General features: G+C 42.6%; 1 protein-coding gene across 2 annotated transcripts in view; it reads right to left on the reverse strand.

Moving 5' to 3' along the window:
• KNDC1 (kinase non-catalytic C-lobe domain containing 1) overlaps nt 1-17,475 on the reverse strand; it is a 96,305-nt gene that overhangs the window by 50,494 nt on the left and 28,336 nt on the right. For both annotated transcript variants that reach the window (XM_069101684.1, XM_069101683.1), the window contains exons 7-9: nt 3,397-3,511; nt 1,583-1,654; nt 1,257-1,318 (exon numbers count right to left, since the gene is read on the reverse strand). In XM_069101684.1, the coding sequence (XP_068957785.1) occupies nt 1,257-1,318; nt 1,583-1,654; nt 3,397-3,511 (249 nt within the window). The remainder of the gene's footprint in view (nt 1-1,256; nt 1,319-1,582; nt 1,655-3,396; nt 3,512-17,475) is intronic.

Here is a 17,475-nt window from a genome sequence, read left to right on the forward strand (position 1 = left end):
CACCTCTCCCTTACAATGTCTTCTTCACACCCTCCTGTCTACTCCCACTGCCTCTGCCTTGAAGAGGTCCTTGTCATGCTTGCCTGCCGGTCCCGTGGCCAGGCTAGAATTGTGGTTGTTGCGTCCAGCTCTCCATGACTCCATTTGGGGTTTTCTTGGCAGAGATACTAGAGTGGATTTGCCATTTCCTTCTCCATCTCATTTTACAGGTGAGGAAACTGAGACAAGCAGGGTGAAGTGACTTGTCCAGGGTCACACAATTAGCAAGTGTCCAAGATCAGATTTGAACTCAGAAAGACAAGTCTTTCTGACTGCAGACCCAGCGCTCTATTCACTGCACCACCTGGCTGCCCTAAGCATCTCCCTAAGGGATCTGGGTGCATCATGCTTTGGCACAAACATTTTCAGTTGTTGCCTGTTTCCTCCTAGACCATATTTCTGTGGCTGTAGCTGGCATTCGAGGCTCTATGCAGTTGGAGGCCACCCCTCTGGCCTCTTGATCCAGCTACTCCCCACTCTTAGTTCTGTTCCAAGAGCCTGGAGATGCTTTGGTCCATCTGAGAACCTGGAAGCCCTGGGGAGGGGGGTAGCATGCCGAAGGTCACCATTTCTCTGCCTCCTCTTCCTGGTTGCCAGCATCTCCCAGAGGGTTCTGCCTTCTTGGTATACAATCACTTAGCACATATGAAGGGCCTGCTGCAGGCTTTGTGATAAATGCAGGGCCTGGCATACAGTCAGTGCTTCATAAATGCTCATTTCTTTCTTCCTTTTCCTTTCATGTTTCCTCCTCACTAGAGTCGGTTCCAACAAGGAGCTGTTTGCAAAGTAGGTATGGGAGAGCAGGACAAAGATGTCCCCTGCCTCTACCCCCAGGCCCCCACTCCCTATTACACGGAGATCAGATTTAGGGAGAAAAGCCCTTTCCCAGGCTGTGTGAAAGAGCAAAATCGTTCTCCAAGGGGCCGAGATGCTTCACAGAGGGCTTCCTCCCTGCCTGTCCTGGCCTCTGTGCAGGGGTCTGACCCAGGCTGGCCCCCTCTGGCTCTGCTTTCTCAGACCTGCCTGAGTGTAGGGAGTGGGATGGGAGGGCACCAGACTGCTGGAAGCTGAGGACCTGGGAAGAGGCCCAGAAGGGCTTCTGGGTGAACCTGGGCCAATCCAAAGGTATGGCCTGAGGCTGTCCCCTGGTGCCATGCACTTCCCCCCCCCCCCCATGTGCACTGAGGCCAGGGTGTCACAGGAACCTGCCCACTTACCTTTTCTGTGACCAGCTTCTGTCCTGCCACTTCAGGGGCCACATAAAAAGGGTTATATGAGCCTGAGGGAGACAAAAGAAAGGGCAAAGTTCGCTTCAGAGGAAGAATGCTTGTCCTCTGACCGCCAGCCCCCGAAAACAACAGAACCAAGCCCTTGTCCACATGCACCCACATGTCCATACATTGCTCCCACATGCACCCACATGTCCATACACTGCACCCACACAGCACCCAAAGGCACACAAGCAGCATCCACATAAGCACCCAAGGGCACACACCAAGAATTGAAGGGCAGATACCAATGCTCACACAGGGGGGAGTCTTACCTGCATCTTTTAATGCTCCAAAGAGAACGTTTCCTTCAGAGTCCACCAGCACAGAGTCCAAGCACAAATAAGCTATGGAAGGAAGGATTCATCAGTGGCATGGGGGGCCAGGCGCTGCAGCTCCCTCCCCCCCAGCAGGGGGAGAGCACCAGGCAACATCGAGGGGCAGATCTAGAGCACAGGCAGCTGCTAGGACTAGAGATGAGCTTGGAGACCAGATGGAAGCAAAGACACTGAAGGAATGAAATGCTACTAAGTCAGGACCTGTGACTTCCCTGCTTAAGAAGCTTCTGTGGCTCCCACTGCCTGAAGGCCAAAAGGCAAACTCTTCTGTGTAATGACAATAATGACAGCTAATGTTTACATAGCACCTGTTCTGTGCTGGATACTGTGCTAAGAACCTTAAATTTATTACCTCATTTGAGCCGCACAACCACCCTGGGAGGCAGGTGCTATCATTCTCCCCATTTTACAGATAAGGAAACTGAGGCAGTCAACTTAAGCCTAAACTTAAGTGACTTGCCCAGGGTCACTTAGCTAGTATGCATTTGAGACTGAATTTTAACTCAGGTCTTCTTGCACTAATGGAAGACTGCCCTTCCCTTCAACCTCATCTCTCCCTTTTGGCTCAAGGGCCTCATCCTTTTGAGGCATCCCTCATGTTGCCCTCCTCCCTTGTCCAATCACAGTCCATATTTGTATCTAGCCTGTATCACCAACTGATCTCTGAGCACACAGCATCTGCTCCCATCCCAGCAGGGGCAGAGGAGCATCCTGAAGGCAGGGCCTGTATTGTCTGTCCTCTTTAAGTTCAGTGCCCAGAACACAAGGAGAGCTTAATAAGTGGGGGTAGATATATTTGTTCTCCAAGGTATGGGCTGGACCAAGGGTGGGCAGACTTTGGAAAAAGTGGAGAGAACAGAGAAAGAATGGATCAGATCGAAGTTTCCTTCCTCCCTCCCTCCCTCCTTACCTTCCTTGCTTCTCTCCTCTCTCCCTTGCTTCTCTCCTTTCTCCCTATCTTCTTCTCCCTCTGTCCGTCCATCTGTCTGTCTCCCTCCCTCCACCCTCTCTCTCTCCCTCTCTCAGATTATGGCTTATATGGAAATATGTTTTGCATGATTTCATATATGTAATGAGCTCTTGTCTTCTCAGTGGGTGGGAGAGAATTTGGAATTGAAAAGTAAATAAAATGGAATGGGCTTTAGAAAAAAAAGGAAAAGCAGAGGGGGCTTCTGGGAGCAGGATTGTGGGGGCAGCGATGGATCCAGGCTGCCCAGATTGCCTCGGGGGAAGGGAGGGTGACCACCTTGGGCAAAGTTGGCTCAGCAGGGGTTTTAATGGAGTGTCTTTGACAAAGAACTGAGCAGCAAAGAGCTTCAGTATCGCCCTTGTTCCATGCCTAGCCAAGCACTCCCTTCATGGATTCTGAGTGGGAAGGTGCCTAAGACATCTGGCCAAGGAGTTGTTATTTTATTTTACTTTATTACCTCAGTGCCTTGCATGGTGCCTTGCACACAGCACGGGCTTAATAAATGAGGAGGATAAAAATGTTGGCTTATCTGCAGCCCATCTTATGTCCCACAGTTCCAGTCCCCAAGAAGCAGCCGGTGGTGACACCCTGAAATCCAGCTGGGGAGGGACATTGAGGCTCACCCAGCAGCCTGTGGGAGGGGCCCAGACATCAGGGTAACACTCAGTTCTGTGACCACAGCCCAAGCCAGCGCCGGGTTTTCCCTTGTTGCGGGGGGGGGGGGGGGGGGAGGCAGCAATGGCGATTTCCAGTAAGGCAACTTGGAAGTACAGAGGATTACCTGGGTATTCTATGTAGCTCTGAAGAGTGAACAGAGATTCTCGACAGAGTGCCCAGAGCTCATACTCTCCAAAGGGCCGCCCCAGGCTGGACAAGAGTTCCTGTAGAGACACCCACTGTGTGGGGTGGGAGAGACAAAGAAGACAGGGAGGGGGCAGAGAAAATCCATTAACATGGGCACCAGGGGGCTCCCCTTCAGAACCATAGACAAACCCAACTCTCCTCAACCAAAGGGGAAGCAATTGGGGTCATGGAGCTACAGCTAAGGTGCTTGCAAAAAATGCCAGGTAAATATGCCCATAGGTGTGTGTGTGTGTGTGTGTGTGTGTGTGTGAGAGAGAGAGAGAGAGACAAAGAATGTGTGTGTAAGTGTGTGTGTGTGAGCATGTGTGTGAGAGACAAAGAATGTGTGTGTATGTGTGTGTGAGAGACAAAGAATGTATACGTAAGTGTGTATGTGTGTGAGTGTGTGTGTGAGAGAGACAAAGAATGTGTGTAAGTGTGTATGTGTGTGAGCATGTGTGTGTGAGTGTGTGAGAGAGACAAAGAATGTGTGTGTGTGAGAGACAAAGAATGTGTGTAAGCATGTATGTGTGTAAGCATGTGTGTGTGAGAGAGACAAAGAATGTGTTTGTATGTGTGTGTGTGAGACAAATAGTGTGTGTAAGTGTGTATGTGTGTGAGTGTGTGTGTAACAGTGTGTGTGAGCATGACTGTGTGACTTTATGTAAGGATTTCTGAGTGTGATTGTAGCTGTGTGTGATTATGTGTGTGACTTGTGAGTGATTGTGACTGTGAGACTGTATGTGGCTGTGTGTGTGTGTGATAATGATGGCTGGCTCTCCACACTCTGATTCTCACAAGAATCCTACAGGAAAGCATTTTGGGGACCCCCTTGGGACCCAGGAGTGCTCAGTACCATTTGGGTCGACTGGAGACAGACAGGCAGGATCTGCCCCCAAGCTCCCAGAGGACCCTTGGCCTGGCCAGGTGACTCCCAGTGCATCCTGGGGGCTTAAGACCTGGGAAAAGGCATGATGGCAGTGCTGCTGGGGCTTTGGGCACTCTGATGGCTGAGGAGGGAAGTAAGCGTCTCCTCCCAGGCCCTGCAGTAAGTCGCTGGTGCCCTGTGTGCAGGTTATCATGACTCTCATGTGTGGTGCAGAGCAGGTGGGGGAGGGAATGGGGAAGAAAAGGATCTGTTTACTCCCCCACCCCCCAGAGGTGACAAGGTGTGTCCAGAGGAGTTTCCTCCAGTTCCTGAAGCTGCCTCTTATCAGTTCAATGCTTGATTAAATTTCTTTGTTCTAAAGGAGAGGTCCAACAGCAATGAGGGTGACTGGAAGCCAGTTATTTGCAAAAGGGTGTCAGAAAAGGGTGTTAAGAAGCCAGACCAGAGTTGGAGCCCAAGCCACCCCAGGCCTGTTTGCACAAGGGGAGGTCCAAGTGGAGGCAGCCTGGAGGTCCCATGCTCAGCACCCCAGAGTCACAGGGCAGCTGCTCCTGGGGAAGCTTCAAAGGGAGGGCTCTGTCTGAAATGGGCACCAGAAGGATATGGCGACCTGACTGAGAACGTGGAGGGGCCAATGGGTGACCAGCTGTGTGCCTGGGCCCTTGGCCTCTATTGGCCCTTTCCTGCTCTCTCCCCTCTCTCCCCCACCCCAGCCAGCTCCGGCCTCAGGAAATGCAGTATTGTCTCCACAAGCCCACTGGAGCTCCTAGATGCTGCCTTGGGCATACACATGGCCTGATGGCTGAAGCAGCTGCCCAGGTCACAAGCAGCCAAGGACCCGAGATTCAAGGGCTGGATTTTAGGTGGGAGAGTGCAGGGCAGCAGGGCTGGGGGTCACTGTCTTGGAAGCCAGTTTGTCTTGGCCCCAGTCACAGCAGTGCTCAGACTTCACTTATTTGGGTGTAGTGGGAGGAGGGGAAGCCGGAAATGAGGCAACTGTGGGAATCCCCACTGGGGGGTGCACGCCAAGGATTCCCTGCCTCATCACAGATCCCTTGGGATAATCAAGAGGCCAATAGCTGAGCACTCCAAGGTCAGGGTCAAGGCTGAGTCTGCCTCTTAGACTCACTGGGATGTCGCTGAAGGTGGCTTTTGCCTCTGGATTCCTGGTCTTTCTATCTCAGGGTCCACTTTTTCACTGGGGGGCACATATGGTTCATGTCTCCCCCAAAGTCATATGTGGCTGTGGTACGCTGAGGCAGGGCTGGAGCTCCAGGAGCTAACCCTAAAGCTAATGAGAGGGAAATCCTGGTTTGGCTTTCTGTGCTTCTGGGTCAGCTTGGAGGCCAGCTGAGTTGGCTCTGAGGGTCTTGGGGCCTTCTCTGGGGTGGGGTTGGGTGGATGTAAGTAAGAAGAAAGGTAAGGGGAGGTGTAATCTGTCACCTAATGGAATCTCACTTAGGTGTGGAGCCCTTTCAAGATGACTGTTTTCTCCCAACCAGGTCAGTTTTCTTTTTTCCGTTTTTGTTTTTTTTTTTTTAGTTACTCAAGGAGAAATCTCTGTTCCCTCTTTTTTGGGTAAACAGCTAAGCCTGATGTTGTGAAAGAAAACTGGCATTCAGTTGTTTCCCAAGCACCTATCCTCCCATCATCAGCTCTTTGACACAGAGGGTCAGAAACATCCAAAGAATCTGTGCCTTCGTTGTGTGCTGGCGCCTCATCAGTCAGTCTGGTGAAGCCTAGTGACCCCTTCTCAGAGTCAAGTTTTTAAAGGAATATCCTAAGAGCAGGATCAGACATGAATCAGTTCTTTTGAAATGTGGTCCTCAGTCTTTACAACACCAGGGTCAGAGACCTTGGGTACAGAAGTCCTTATCTGAACACTCCCCAGCTTCAGCTGCCTTTTTAAATAAAAAAAAAGTTTTATTTCCCCCCAATTACATGTTAAAACAATTTTAAATATTTGTGTTTAAGTTTTGAGTTCCAATTCTATCCCTTCCTCCCTCTCCTCCCTCCTCCTAAGACAATAAACAATACAAATGCAGGTTATACATGTGTAATCAAGTAAAACATTTCCATATTAGTCACTTTGTACAAGAAGAATTGAATAAAAAATAAAAATAAAGAAGGTAAAATAGTCTGCTTCAGTCTATATGCAGACAACATCAGATCTTTCCCTGGGCAGATAGCGTGTTTCAACAAGGGTCCTTTGGGATTGTCCTGGATCATTGTATTGCTAGGAATAGCTAAGTCATTCACAGTTCTTGATCATATGATATTGCTGTTTCTGTGTGTAATGTTCTCCTGGTTCTGCTCACTTCATGCAGCATCAGTTCAAGTATGTCTTTCCAGGTTTTTCTAAAATTTTCTAAAATTCTCCTAGTCATTTTTTTATAGCACAGTAATATTCCATCACAACCATATACCTCAGACATCCCCCAATGATGGGAATCCCCTCAATTTCCAATTCCTTGGCACCAAATAAAGAGCTGCTATAACTATTTTTGTCCATGTAGATCCTTTTCCTTTTTTTGATCTCTCTGAAATACAGACCTAGCAATGGTATTGCTGTATCAAAAGGTATGCCAAAGGTTTTTCAGTCCTTTGGGCATAATTCCAAGTTGCTCTCCAGAATGGCTGAATCAGTTCACAATTCCACAAACGGTGCATTAGTGTCCCAGTTTTCCCACATCCCCTCCAATATCCAAATTTTCCTTTTTTTTTTGTCATATTAGTCATTCTAAAAGGTGTGAGGTGGTACCTCAGAGTTGTTTTAATTTGCAATTCTCTAATTAATACTGATTTAGAACACTTATTCATATGACTATGATAGCTTTTATTTCTTTGAAATCTGCCTGTTCATATCCTTTGATCACTTATCAACTGGGGAATGACTTGTAGTCTTATAAAATCTGACTCAGTTCTCTATATATTTGAGAAATGAGATCTTTATTAGAGATGTTGCAAAATATTTCCCCCAGTTTTCTACTTTCCTTCTAATTTTTGGTTGCATTCATTTTGTTTGTGCAAAACCTTCTTAATATAAAAAAAATTATTGATTTACATTTTGCAATGTTTTCTGTATCTTGTTTGGTCCTAACTTCTTCTCTTACCCATTGATCTGACAGGTAAACTCCATCATGCTCCTAATCTGCATATGGTATCATCCTTTATATGTAAATCATGCACCAATTTTGATTTTATCTTGGTATATGGTATAAGATGTTGGCCTTTACCTAGTTTCTGCCATCCTGTTTTCTAGTTGCCCTAGAATTTTTATCAAATAATGTTTTTGTTCAGAAAGCTTGGATCTTTGGATTTATCAAACACTAAATCACTATGGTCATTTACTAGAGTGTAACTTAGATCTAATCTATTCCACTTACCTACTCCATTACTTCTTAGCCTATACCAGTGAGATGTTTTAAAGCTGCCATATTATCTATTCAATCATTCTGAGGAGCAATTTGGCCAATGCTAAGATAGGAATAGAAATAACCATAGCTTAGCACAGCGAGTAAGAGCACCGGCTCCAGTGTTGAGAAGACCTGGAGATCGAATCCCGGGCTCAGACGCTTAGCACCCACCCAGAAACACCCGGCCGTGTAACCTTGAGCAAGTTACTTAACCCCAATTGCTTAGGGGCGGCCAGGTGGCTCAGCGAGTAAGAGCACCGGCTTCAGTGTCGCGATGACCTGGATCAAATCTGGGCTCAGATACTCAGCACCACACCCAGAAATAACTGGCCGTGTAACTTTGAGCAAGTTACTTAACCCCGATTGCTTAAAAAAAAAAAGAAGTAACCATAGCCTTGGACCTAAGAACCACACCCCAGGCTTGACCTTTAAGAATTTCACCCTCTCCTCCCCAAGCACCACAATGAAGGAGCCGTTGCTGTCTCGAGAGTAAAGAATTGGGAACAAAGTCAATGTTCACCATCTGGGGAATGCATAAAGTAGTTGAGTACATAAATGAAGTGAAATACCACTCTACTGTAAGAAAAGATCAACTTACTGAACACAGGGAAACCTGGAAAGATCAGCTGAGTCAGAAAACAACAGACACACCTCCAAATCAGAAATGAGTGTTACAAAATGACCAAACTCAAGCAGGAGAGAAGGGAGATGAGAGGATCTCCCCAATCCAGAGACTGCACATTGTGCATGTTCTTAGACTTTTTCAATGCCAATGTTCTTGGAACCACTTGTCCTGGGATTTTTCCCTTCTTAAAAATGCAATTTGTTCTAGAAGGTGGTTCTCTGGGAAGGGAGGGGGGGATGTTGGGAACCCTCTAATGATCTAAAAAAAATAGAAGACATTGAAACAAACATTTTTTAAAAAGACAATGGTACTAGACTGCAGAGAGTGCAGTGGGTTATCCATAACGATTATTAATCACCAAGTCAAACACAAGTACCAGCATCATAGACAGAGGTGATCATTAGTTTACTAAAGGACCCCAGGCCCAGAAAGGAAGCTCCCTGCATGTGGTGACTGTGAGGCAATCGTGGCTAGACCTCAGTCCTTCTTCCTCCAGTTACCCTACAATGGCCCCTTCCTTCTCTTCTGATGTTTCTTCTCCAAGTTATCCTACTGCCCTGGGGCTGAGTGACAGTGATGTGGCTCAGAGAAACTGTGCTCCCTATTAGATTGCAGCATTTCACCATCATTTACTCAACTATCAAGTAAAGTTTCGAGTAAGTTATGGTTAGGGTCTAGAAAGGCAATGGGAAGGTAAGAAGTGCTCTGGGCAGGCTAAAGCATTTCATCCTAACCCTGCCCCTGGCTGCTATAGCCTTTTGGGTGACATTATCTTGGTTTACCCATACAACATGCCCCTGAAGGCAACGGCACATCCATTTTATGAGAGGTGATGAGGATGAAGTAACATGTGAGTAACCGAGGACTCAAGGCCAGACTGCTTCCTTACAAAGCAACACTCTAGTGCTTTCCACCTGAGATCTCCAATCTGGCCCATGTTGTTCCAATTTGGTCTCCATTTCCCCATTTTCTCTCTGATTTATCCCTTCTGTACCTTGATTGTATATGCATTGTTTTTCATGCTGTCACTCCCACTAGACTGTAACCTCCTTGAGAGCAAAGACTTTTTTTTTTTGTATATCCATAATAGGCATTTACTAAATCACACAGCTTAGCCCTCCAAAAAGCAAAAGGAGCAGAGTTCAGGCCCTCACCCCAGAGATGCTCAAAACGAGGCCAGCCCTCTCCACATCGGAACAGCCAGTGACTCTGAATCTCTAGTGCCACCGCTGCTATTGTTCAAACCCCATTTCCATCTCCCCATTCCCCAACCTACACCACCCCCATTCCCACTCTAAAGCTACCCATTCCACCCATTGTACTCTCTAGTCTACTCCATAGGTAAGTAGCTTTCATAAAAAAATCTCTCTGCTTCTACTTCTTTCATCCTGTTTTATTTGGTGAGACTTGGCACACTCCTGATGATCCAGCTTCCCTGGCCATCCACTCTGGTCCTGGCTTCATCCTCCCCTTCCCCCGACGAGTCACTGGTCATGGTCGGGGAGTCAGAATGCTCCTTGCTCCCCACCGCCATTTTCAGGCTCTCCTTCTACTTCTTTTTTTTTTTTAAATTTTGGAGGAGGGAAGTCAAGGCAGTTGGGATTAAGTGACTCACCCAAGGTCACACAGCTAGTTAAATGTCAAGTATCTGAGGCTGGATTTGAGCTCAGGTCCCACTGACTCCAGGACCAGTGCTCTATTCATTGTGCCACCTAGCTGCCCCTCTCCCCTTATTTCTATCATACAATAATCTCTTCTTCTTTGAGGTTCATTCCATATCTACCACCCAATTAACATTTTGGTAGCTGTTGTCTGTTTACCTCCAAGAAACTCCTTTTCTTTTCTAGATGGGTTCAGTTCCTGGCTAAGTCTTTTCCTCCTCAACTCCTATTCTCACATGAAGGGACTTCAACATATATGCTGATACTCCCTTAAACAGCCTAACTTCACAATTCCGAAACAGACCATTTCTCATGACCTCCTTCTCTACTCCAGCTGCATCTATAGAGACAGTTGTTGATGTTGCCATCATCCACAAATGCACCACCTCCATGTTCAAGAACTCTGAAATTCCCTTCCCTGGTCTACTGGCTTTCTACTTCTTCCCCTGCTTTGTGACCCTTAACCTTGGTCTTTGTCCTGACCATGACTTTTACTTTCTCCACCCTTTCATTCTCTCCCAGGATATCACCGCTCTCTTTCTTTCCCAATCTTGATTCTTGGTGAACCAGGCAAATTCTGCATCAACCTCTTCTCTTGAGTTCCTTACCCCATATTAAGCCTCAGTCTTAGATCACTCCCATCATCCACTGCCTTTGTTCCTACTTGTGCAATACTGAATAAAACTGGAGAAAATCATTAAACTGTGATGATTGGGTCCACTACAAGTTTATGTTATATAATCTCAACTGGATCCTTATTGCTGCTAGTTAATCTTTTCATGTTTCCCGTATTGACTCACCAACCCACTCACCACAATAGCTTTTCTAAATATTTTATCCCTCTTCAAGACTCTCATAGCTCCCCCTCTCAACTCTCTAAGATGAGAATCTTATGCTATATTTTATAAAAAATAAACCCTGATGCCATGAGAGGCAGAATCAAGATGATAGAGAGGTAGTATTTTTATGTAGCTTGCCCAAATCACCTCTTTCAGAGGTGACCTAAAAATGACCTAGAAAATACACCAGATTAAATTCTCGTTGGAGAAGTCAGGAAAAAAAGGTCACAGTCATTTTTACAGCCTAGGGCAGCTTTGGGAGATAGGTTTCTGAATCCTGGGTCTGGAGAACTGGACAGAAGTACAGCCACACAGCTAGGAGAACTCTAGAATTCAGGAATAGAAGGAGGGCCAAGACAACTTGGACCAGGGTAAAAAGCCCCAGAGTAGAAAAGTGATCCCACAGGATCCCTAAAACGTCCTGGGTATAGGAACAATGTCATCTGGCATTTACTCAGAAGCAACTGTGAATGAGAGTGGAGCATAGATGTGTGCAGAGAAAGGAACAAGTTCTGGAAATGTGGCTATGACCCCAGGGGCAGAGTGGTGACTCAGTTCTGGCCTCTATCCCAATATGTGGAACAACCATGGCAAGAAACCCAGGCCAGAGGCAGCTCAACCGCCCAGTGGGCTAACGGTGGCTGAGTCCAGCAACAATCTATGGAAACTCAACCATACACAAGCCAATGTACTGAAACTTGTGGTAGGAACTCACAGATATTGACCAGGAAGGCAAGAACAGATCTCTCCTTGTATCACATCACTTGGGTAAACCTGCACTGAAAACTTGCAGGCCCCCAACGGAGCTGTGAAATCAGCAACAGTACATGTAAAAGGGGCCGCTAGGTGGAGCAGTGAATAGAGCACCGGCCCTGGAGTCAGGAGGACTTGAGTTCAAATCCAACCTCAGACACTTAACACACTTACTAGTTGTGTGACTTTCGGCAAGTCACTTAACCCCAATTGCTCCCCCTCCCAAAAAAAAAATCCCCCCAAAACAAAAAAAACCAGTATATGTAAAAGCATTAAGTTCAGGTTAGCCCAGAATCAAGACATAGGCCAGAAGAAGGAGCAAACAAAAGGAAAACCTGACTATAAAGAGCTACTATGGTGACAGGGAAGTTCAAGACACAATCACAGAAGATGACAATAACTTGAAAATACTTACAATCAAAACTTCAAAGAAAAATGCATATTGAATACAAGCTCACTGAGAATTCCTAGAAGAGTTAAAGCAATAGTTAGAAAAAGAGCAAAGAAATGATTAAAAAATAATTAGAACTATGGAACAGAGAATTAACAACTTGGTAAAAGAGGTACAAAACACCCTAAAAATAATTTCTTGAAAATTAGAACTGGTCAAATGGAAACAAATGACTCCATAAGACATCAAGAAACAATAAAATAGAGTCAAAAGACCAAAAAAAAAATTGAAGAAAATGTGAACTATCTCATAGGACAAAAAACTGATCTGGAAAACAGATGAAAGAGAGACAATTTAAGAATCACTGGACTGCCTGCAAGCTACAAACAAACAAACAAAAAAGAGCCTAGACATCATAGGTCAAGAAATCATAAAACTGTCCAGATATCATAGAACCAGAGACAAAAGCAGAAATTGAAAGAATATGTTGGCATCTTCTAAAATACAAAAATGAAAACTTCCAGAAATATTGTAGCCAAAATCCAGATCTCCCAAGACAAGGAAAAAATACTGCAAACAGAAAGAAAAAGTCCAAGTACCACAAAGCCAGTCAGGCTCACACAAAATTTAGCAGCCACCACTATAATGAAATGAAGAGTCTGGAGTTGATTGTCTAGAAAGTAAAGGATCTAGACTTATAACCAAGAATAACTTGCTTAATAAAACTGAATATATTCCCATGGGGGAAAAGAGATAATTAATGAAATAGAGGACCTTCCAGTGTTCCTGATAAGAAGACCAGAATTGAGTAGAATATATCTTACGTATGAGACACAGGACTCAAGAGAAGGAGCACAAAAAGGCAAAATTGATTGAAAAACCTTAAGGGACTAAATAAGGTAAAATTGTTCACATTCTTATATGGAGAGATGATATATGTAACTCCTCAGAACCTGATCATCGCCAGGTCTCTTACAGGGAGTCTATTCAGGCAGAGGGCCTGGGTATGTTTCTGTTTTATTGGAATGATATAAAGAAATAATGGAAGAGTGGGGTAACAGGAAGAATGGAGAAAATAAACTCACATAACTGTAGTGCTTAAGGCAGAGTTTATATAATGGAAAGGACAGTAGCAGGGGAGGGGGAAGCTAGTGATACTTTAACCTCACTGTAATATGAACTGGTTGAAGGAGGGAAGAATACACACACACACACACACACATCCCTGAAATTTATCTTACCAAATAGGGAAGTAGGAAGGAAAGGGGTGAAGAAAGCATTAAACCAGAGGGAAAATTAAGGGAGGCAGTAATCAGAAGCAAAAGAACCTCTTAAAGAGGGGATGGGAAAAAATGAAGGAAAAGTAAAAGAGAATAGTATGGAGGGAAATTCACAATTATAACTGTGAATGAGAATGGGATGAACTCATTGATAAAATGAAAAAGAGTAGAAGAATGGTATAGAAACCAGAATACAACAATATATTTTGTTTATAAGAAATGCACTTGAAACAGTAATATATACAAAAAGTTAAAATAAGGGACCAGAGCAGAATCTATTCTGCTTCAGCTGAATTAAAAAGGAAAGGATAGCAACCAAGATTTCAGAAAAAGCAAGAACAAAAATAGACGGAGTTAAAAGAGATGAGCAGGGAAACTACATTTCACTATAAGGTGCTATAGACAATGAATTAATATCAATATTGAATAGATAAGTATCAAATGGCATAGTATCTAAATTCATAAAGGAAAAGTTAAAGAAGTTTCAGGAGGAAAAAGACAGTAAAGTTGTAATAGTATTAAATAGTACTTCAATTTATCTCTTCCAGATATAGATAAATGTAACCATAAAATAAGAAAGAAGTTAGGGAGATGAGCAGAATTTTACTAAAGTTGGATATGGTAAACCTTTAGGTACTAGCAAATGGGAATAGAAAGAAATATTCGTGCATGGCATCTTCACAAAAACTGACCATGTATTGAGGTTATAAAAACCTTCAAAAAAGGAGGGAAAGATCAGATCAATTAATTGGGCATACAACTAAAAAACCTAGCAAGGCAATAAATTAAAAAAATATTAAAATAGAAATCCTGAAAAATCAAAGGAGAGATGAACAAAATAGAAAGTTAAAAAAAAACACCATTCAATTAATAAATAAAAGTAGGAGCTGGTATTTTAGGGAAAAACATAATAAAATAGATTAGTTAATTTGATTTTTTTTAAAGAAAAAGAAAACAAATTACCAGTATCAAAAATGAAAAAGGTGAATTGTGAGTTTACAAACAAGAATAAGAACAATTATTAGGACCTATTTTGGCCAAATATATGCCAAAACTGACAATCTAAATGAAATGGATAAATATTTACAAGAATATAATTTTCCAGATTAACATAAAAGAAGCATTTTAATAACCGTATCTTAAAAAATTGAATAAGGTACAAATGAACTCCTAAAGGGGGAAAAACTCAGGATCAGATGGATTAGAATCAAATTCTACCAAACATTTAAAGAATAATTAATTTTAATGCTTTATAATATATTTGAAAAAATATATAAAGGAGAAGTGCTACCAAGTTTCTTTTTATTACAAAAATATGGTCTTGATACATAAACCAGGAAGGATCAAAACAGAGAAAGAAAACAACAGGCCAATTTCCTTAATGAATATTGATGAAAAAAAATGTAAATAAAATGGTAGCAAGGAGATTAGAGCATTATATCACAAAGATCACATATTATGACTAGGTTGGGTTTATATCAGCAATTTAGGACTGGTTTGATACAAGGAAAACTATAATCATAGACCAGATTAATAACAAAAATCACAGGATGTCTTCAAAATATGCAGAAAAAAGCTTTTGACAAAATGCAACATCTATTCCTGTTAAAAAAAAACACACTAGAAAGAGAAGGAAGAAAATAGAGTTTTCCTTAAAATGATCAATAGCATCCAATCATTGATCTGTAATGAAAGGAAGTTATAAACCTTTCCAATAAGATCAGGATAGAAGCACAAATGCTCATTATCAACATTATTATTCAATATTGTGCTGGAAATGCTAACTGTAATAATAGGCAGGTAAAGAAGAAATAAAGCTATCATCTTGTTTGTGATGATATGATGAAATACTTAGAGAACCAGCCGACAAACTAACTGATGCGATGAATAACTTCAGCAAAGTTACAGGATATAAAACAAACCCAACCCACACAAATCACCAACATTTCCATATATTACCAACAAACTCAATAGGAAGAGATAGAAAGAGAAATTCCAATTAAAATAACTGCAGACAGTATAAAATATTTGGGAATCTATTTGCCAACATACGCACAGGCATTGCAGAAAATCAATTACGAAATACTTCATACAAATAAAGATAATTCTAAATAATTGAAGAAATAATATTGTTAATGTCATGGGAAGGTCAAACCAATATATTATCTAAATATACCTAAATGAATTTACTTATTCAGTGCCATCCTAATCAAACTACCAAAGAATTACTTTAGAAAGCTAGGAAAAAAAATAATAGCAAAACTGATCTGGAGGAACAAAAGGCCAAGACTATCAAGGGAATCAGTGGGAAAAAATGCAAGGAAAGGTAGCCTAGAAGTATGAGATTTCTGGAAATCATTAAGACAATCTGGTACTAGATAAGAAATGGATTGATCAATGGAATAGATTAGGCACATAGTATACAGAAATGAACGAGCACAGAGCCTATTGTCTGATAAACACAAAGGTTGTAGCTATTGGGATAAGAACTCACCATTTAACAAAAAACACCATTTGACAAAAATATTTGGCAGAAACTAGGCATAGTTCAACATCTCATTATATGCCAAGTCAAGCTCCAAATGGGTACATGATTTAGACACGAAGGGTGATATCATAAAGCAAATGAAGGCAGCATGGAAAAATTAACCTGTCAGACTTATAGATAAGGGAAGAGCTGATGACCAAACAAGACAGAGAGGATCATGGAGAGTCACATAGATAGTTTTGATAATGTAAGATTATTTTTTTTTGCACAAATAAAACCAAATGCAGTCAAAATTAGAAGAAAAGGAGGAAATGGAAATTATTTTGCATCAAGTTTCTCTGATAGAGGTATCATTTCTAAAATATAAAAGCAACTGAGCCAAATTTATGAAAATAAGAAATCATTCTCCAATTGCTAAAGTCAAAGGATATGAAAAGGCAGCTTTTAGTGAAAGGAATCTAAGCCATTAATAGTCATGTGAAAATGTGCTCCAAATCACTGATAGTTAGAGAAATGCCAGTTCAGATAATTCTGAGGTGCCATCTCATGCCTGTCCATTTGGCTAAAAAGGAAAATGACAAATACTAGAAAGTGTGGGAAAACAGGTAGACTAAAGAACTGTCTGGGGCCGCTAGAGCCCTGAGCCTGGAGTCAGGAAGACTAATTTTCCTGAGTTAAAATCTGCTCTCAGACACTAGCTGTATGGCCCTAGGTAAGTCACTTTACCCTGTTTGTCTCAGTTTCTTCATCTGTCAAATGAGCTGGAGATGGAAACAGCAAACCACTCCAATATCTCTTCCAAGCAAACCCCCAAAGGGGCTCACAAAGATTTGGACATGACTGAAAACAACAAAAATGCTTTGTTGATGGAGCTGTGAACTGGTTCAACCATTTTGGAGAACAATTTAATACTATGACCAAAAGAACATAAAACTGTGTATACGCTTTGACCCAGGAATACCACTATTAGATTTGTATTTCAAAGAGATCAAAGGAGAAGGAAAATAATTCATACATGCAAAAATATTTATAGCAGCACTTTTTTTGTGGTGGCAAAAAGTTAGGGATGCCTATCAATTGGGAAATGGCCAAACAAGTTATGGTATATAAATGTGATGGAATGTTATTGTGTGCATTTAGGGCATATTTAGGCCTTCATTGTTAAAAACAACTTGGTAGAGGCAGATAAGTGGTGCACTGAAGTCAGGAGGGCCTGAGTTCAAATCTGGCCTCAGACATTTAACACTAACGTGTGACCTTGGGAAAGTCATTAACCCCAAATACCCTGCCTTCTCCACTCCAAAAAAGCAAAAAAAAAAAACCCAACAGCTTGATAGTGAGTAACTATTTCTTATCCAGCTAGTAAGAAATGATGAAGAGGATGGTTTTAGGAAAAATCTATGAAAGACATATGGCTCGATACAAAGTGAACTGTGCAGAATCAGGAGAAAAAGGTATGCAGCAATAGCAATATTGTAGAGATAATCAATTGTGAAATACTTAGCAATTCTGATCAACATAATGATCCATGGCAATTCCAAAGGACTCATGATGGAAAATGCTATTCACTTCCAGGAAGAGAAGTGAACTATTGAAACTTCTTCCTTCCTTCCTTCCTTCCTTCCTTCCTTCCTTCCTTCCTTCCTTCCTTCCTTCCTTCCTTCCTTCCTTCCTT

This window comes from Petaurus breviceps, unplaced genomic scaffold (genome assembly GCF_028583685.1).
Source record: "Petaurus breviceps papuanus isolate PSGF00001 unplaced genomic scaffold, PetGlider_PUasm1.0 490, whole genome shotgun sequence".
NCBI lineage: Eukaryota > Metazoa > Chordata > Mammalia > Diprotodontia > Petauridae > Petaurus > Petaurus breviceps.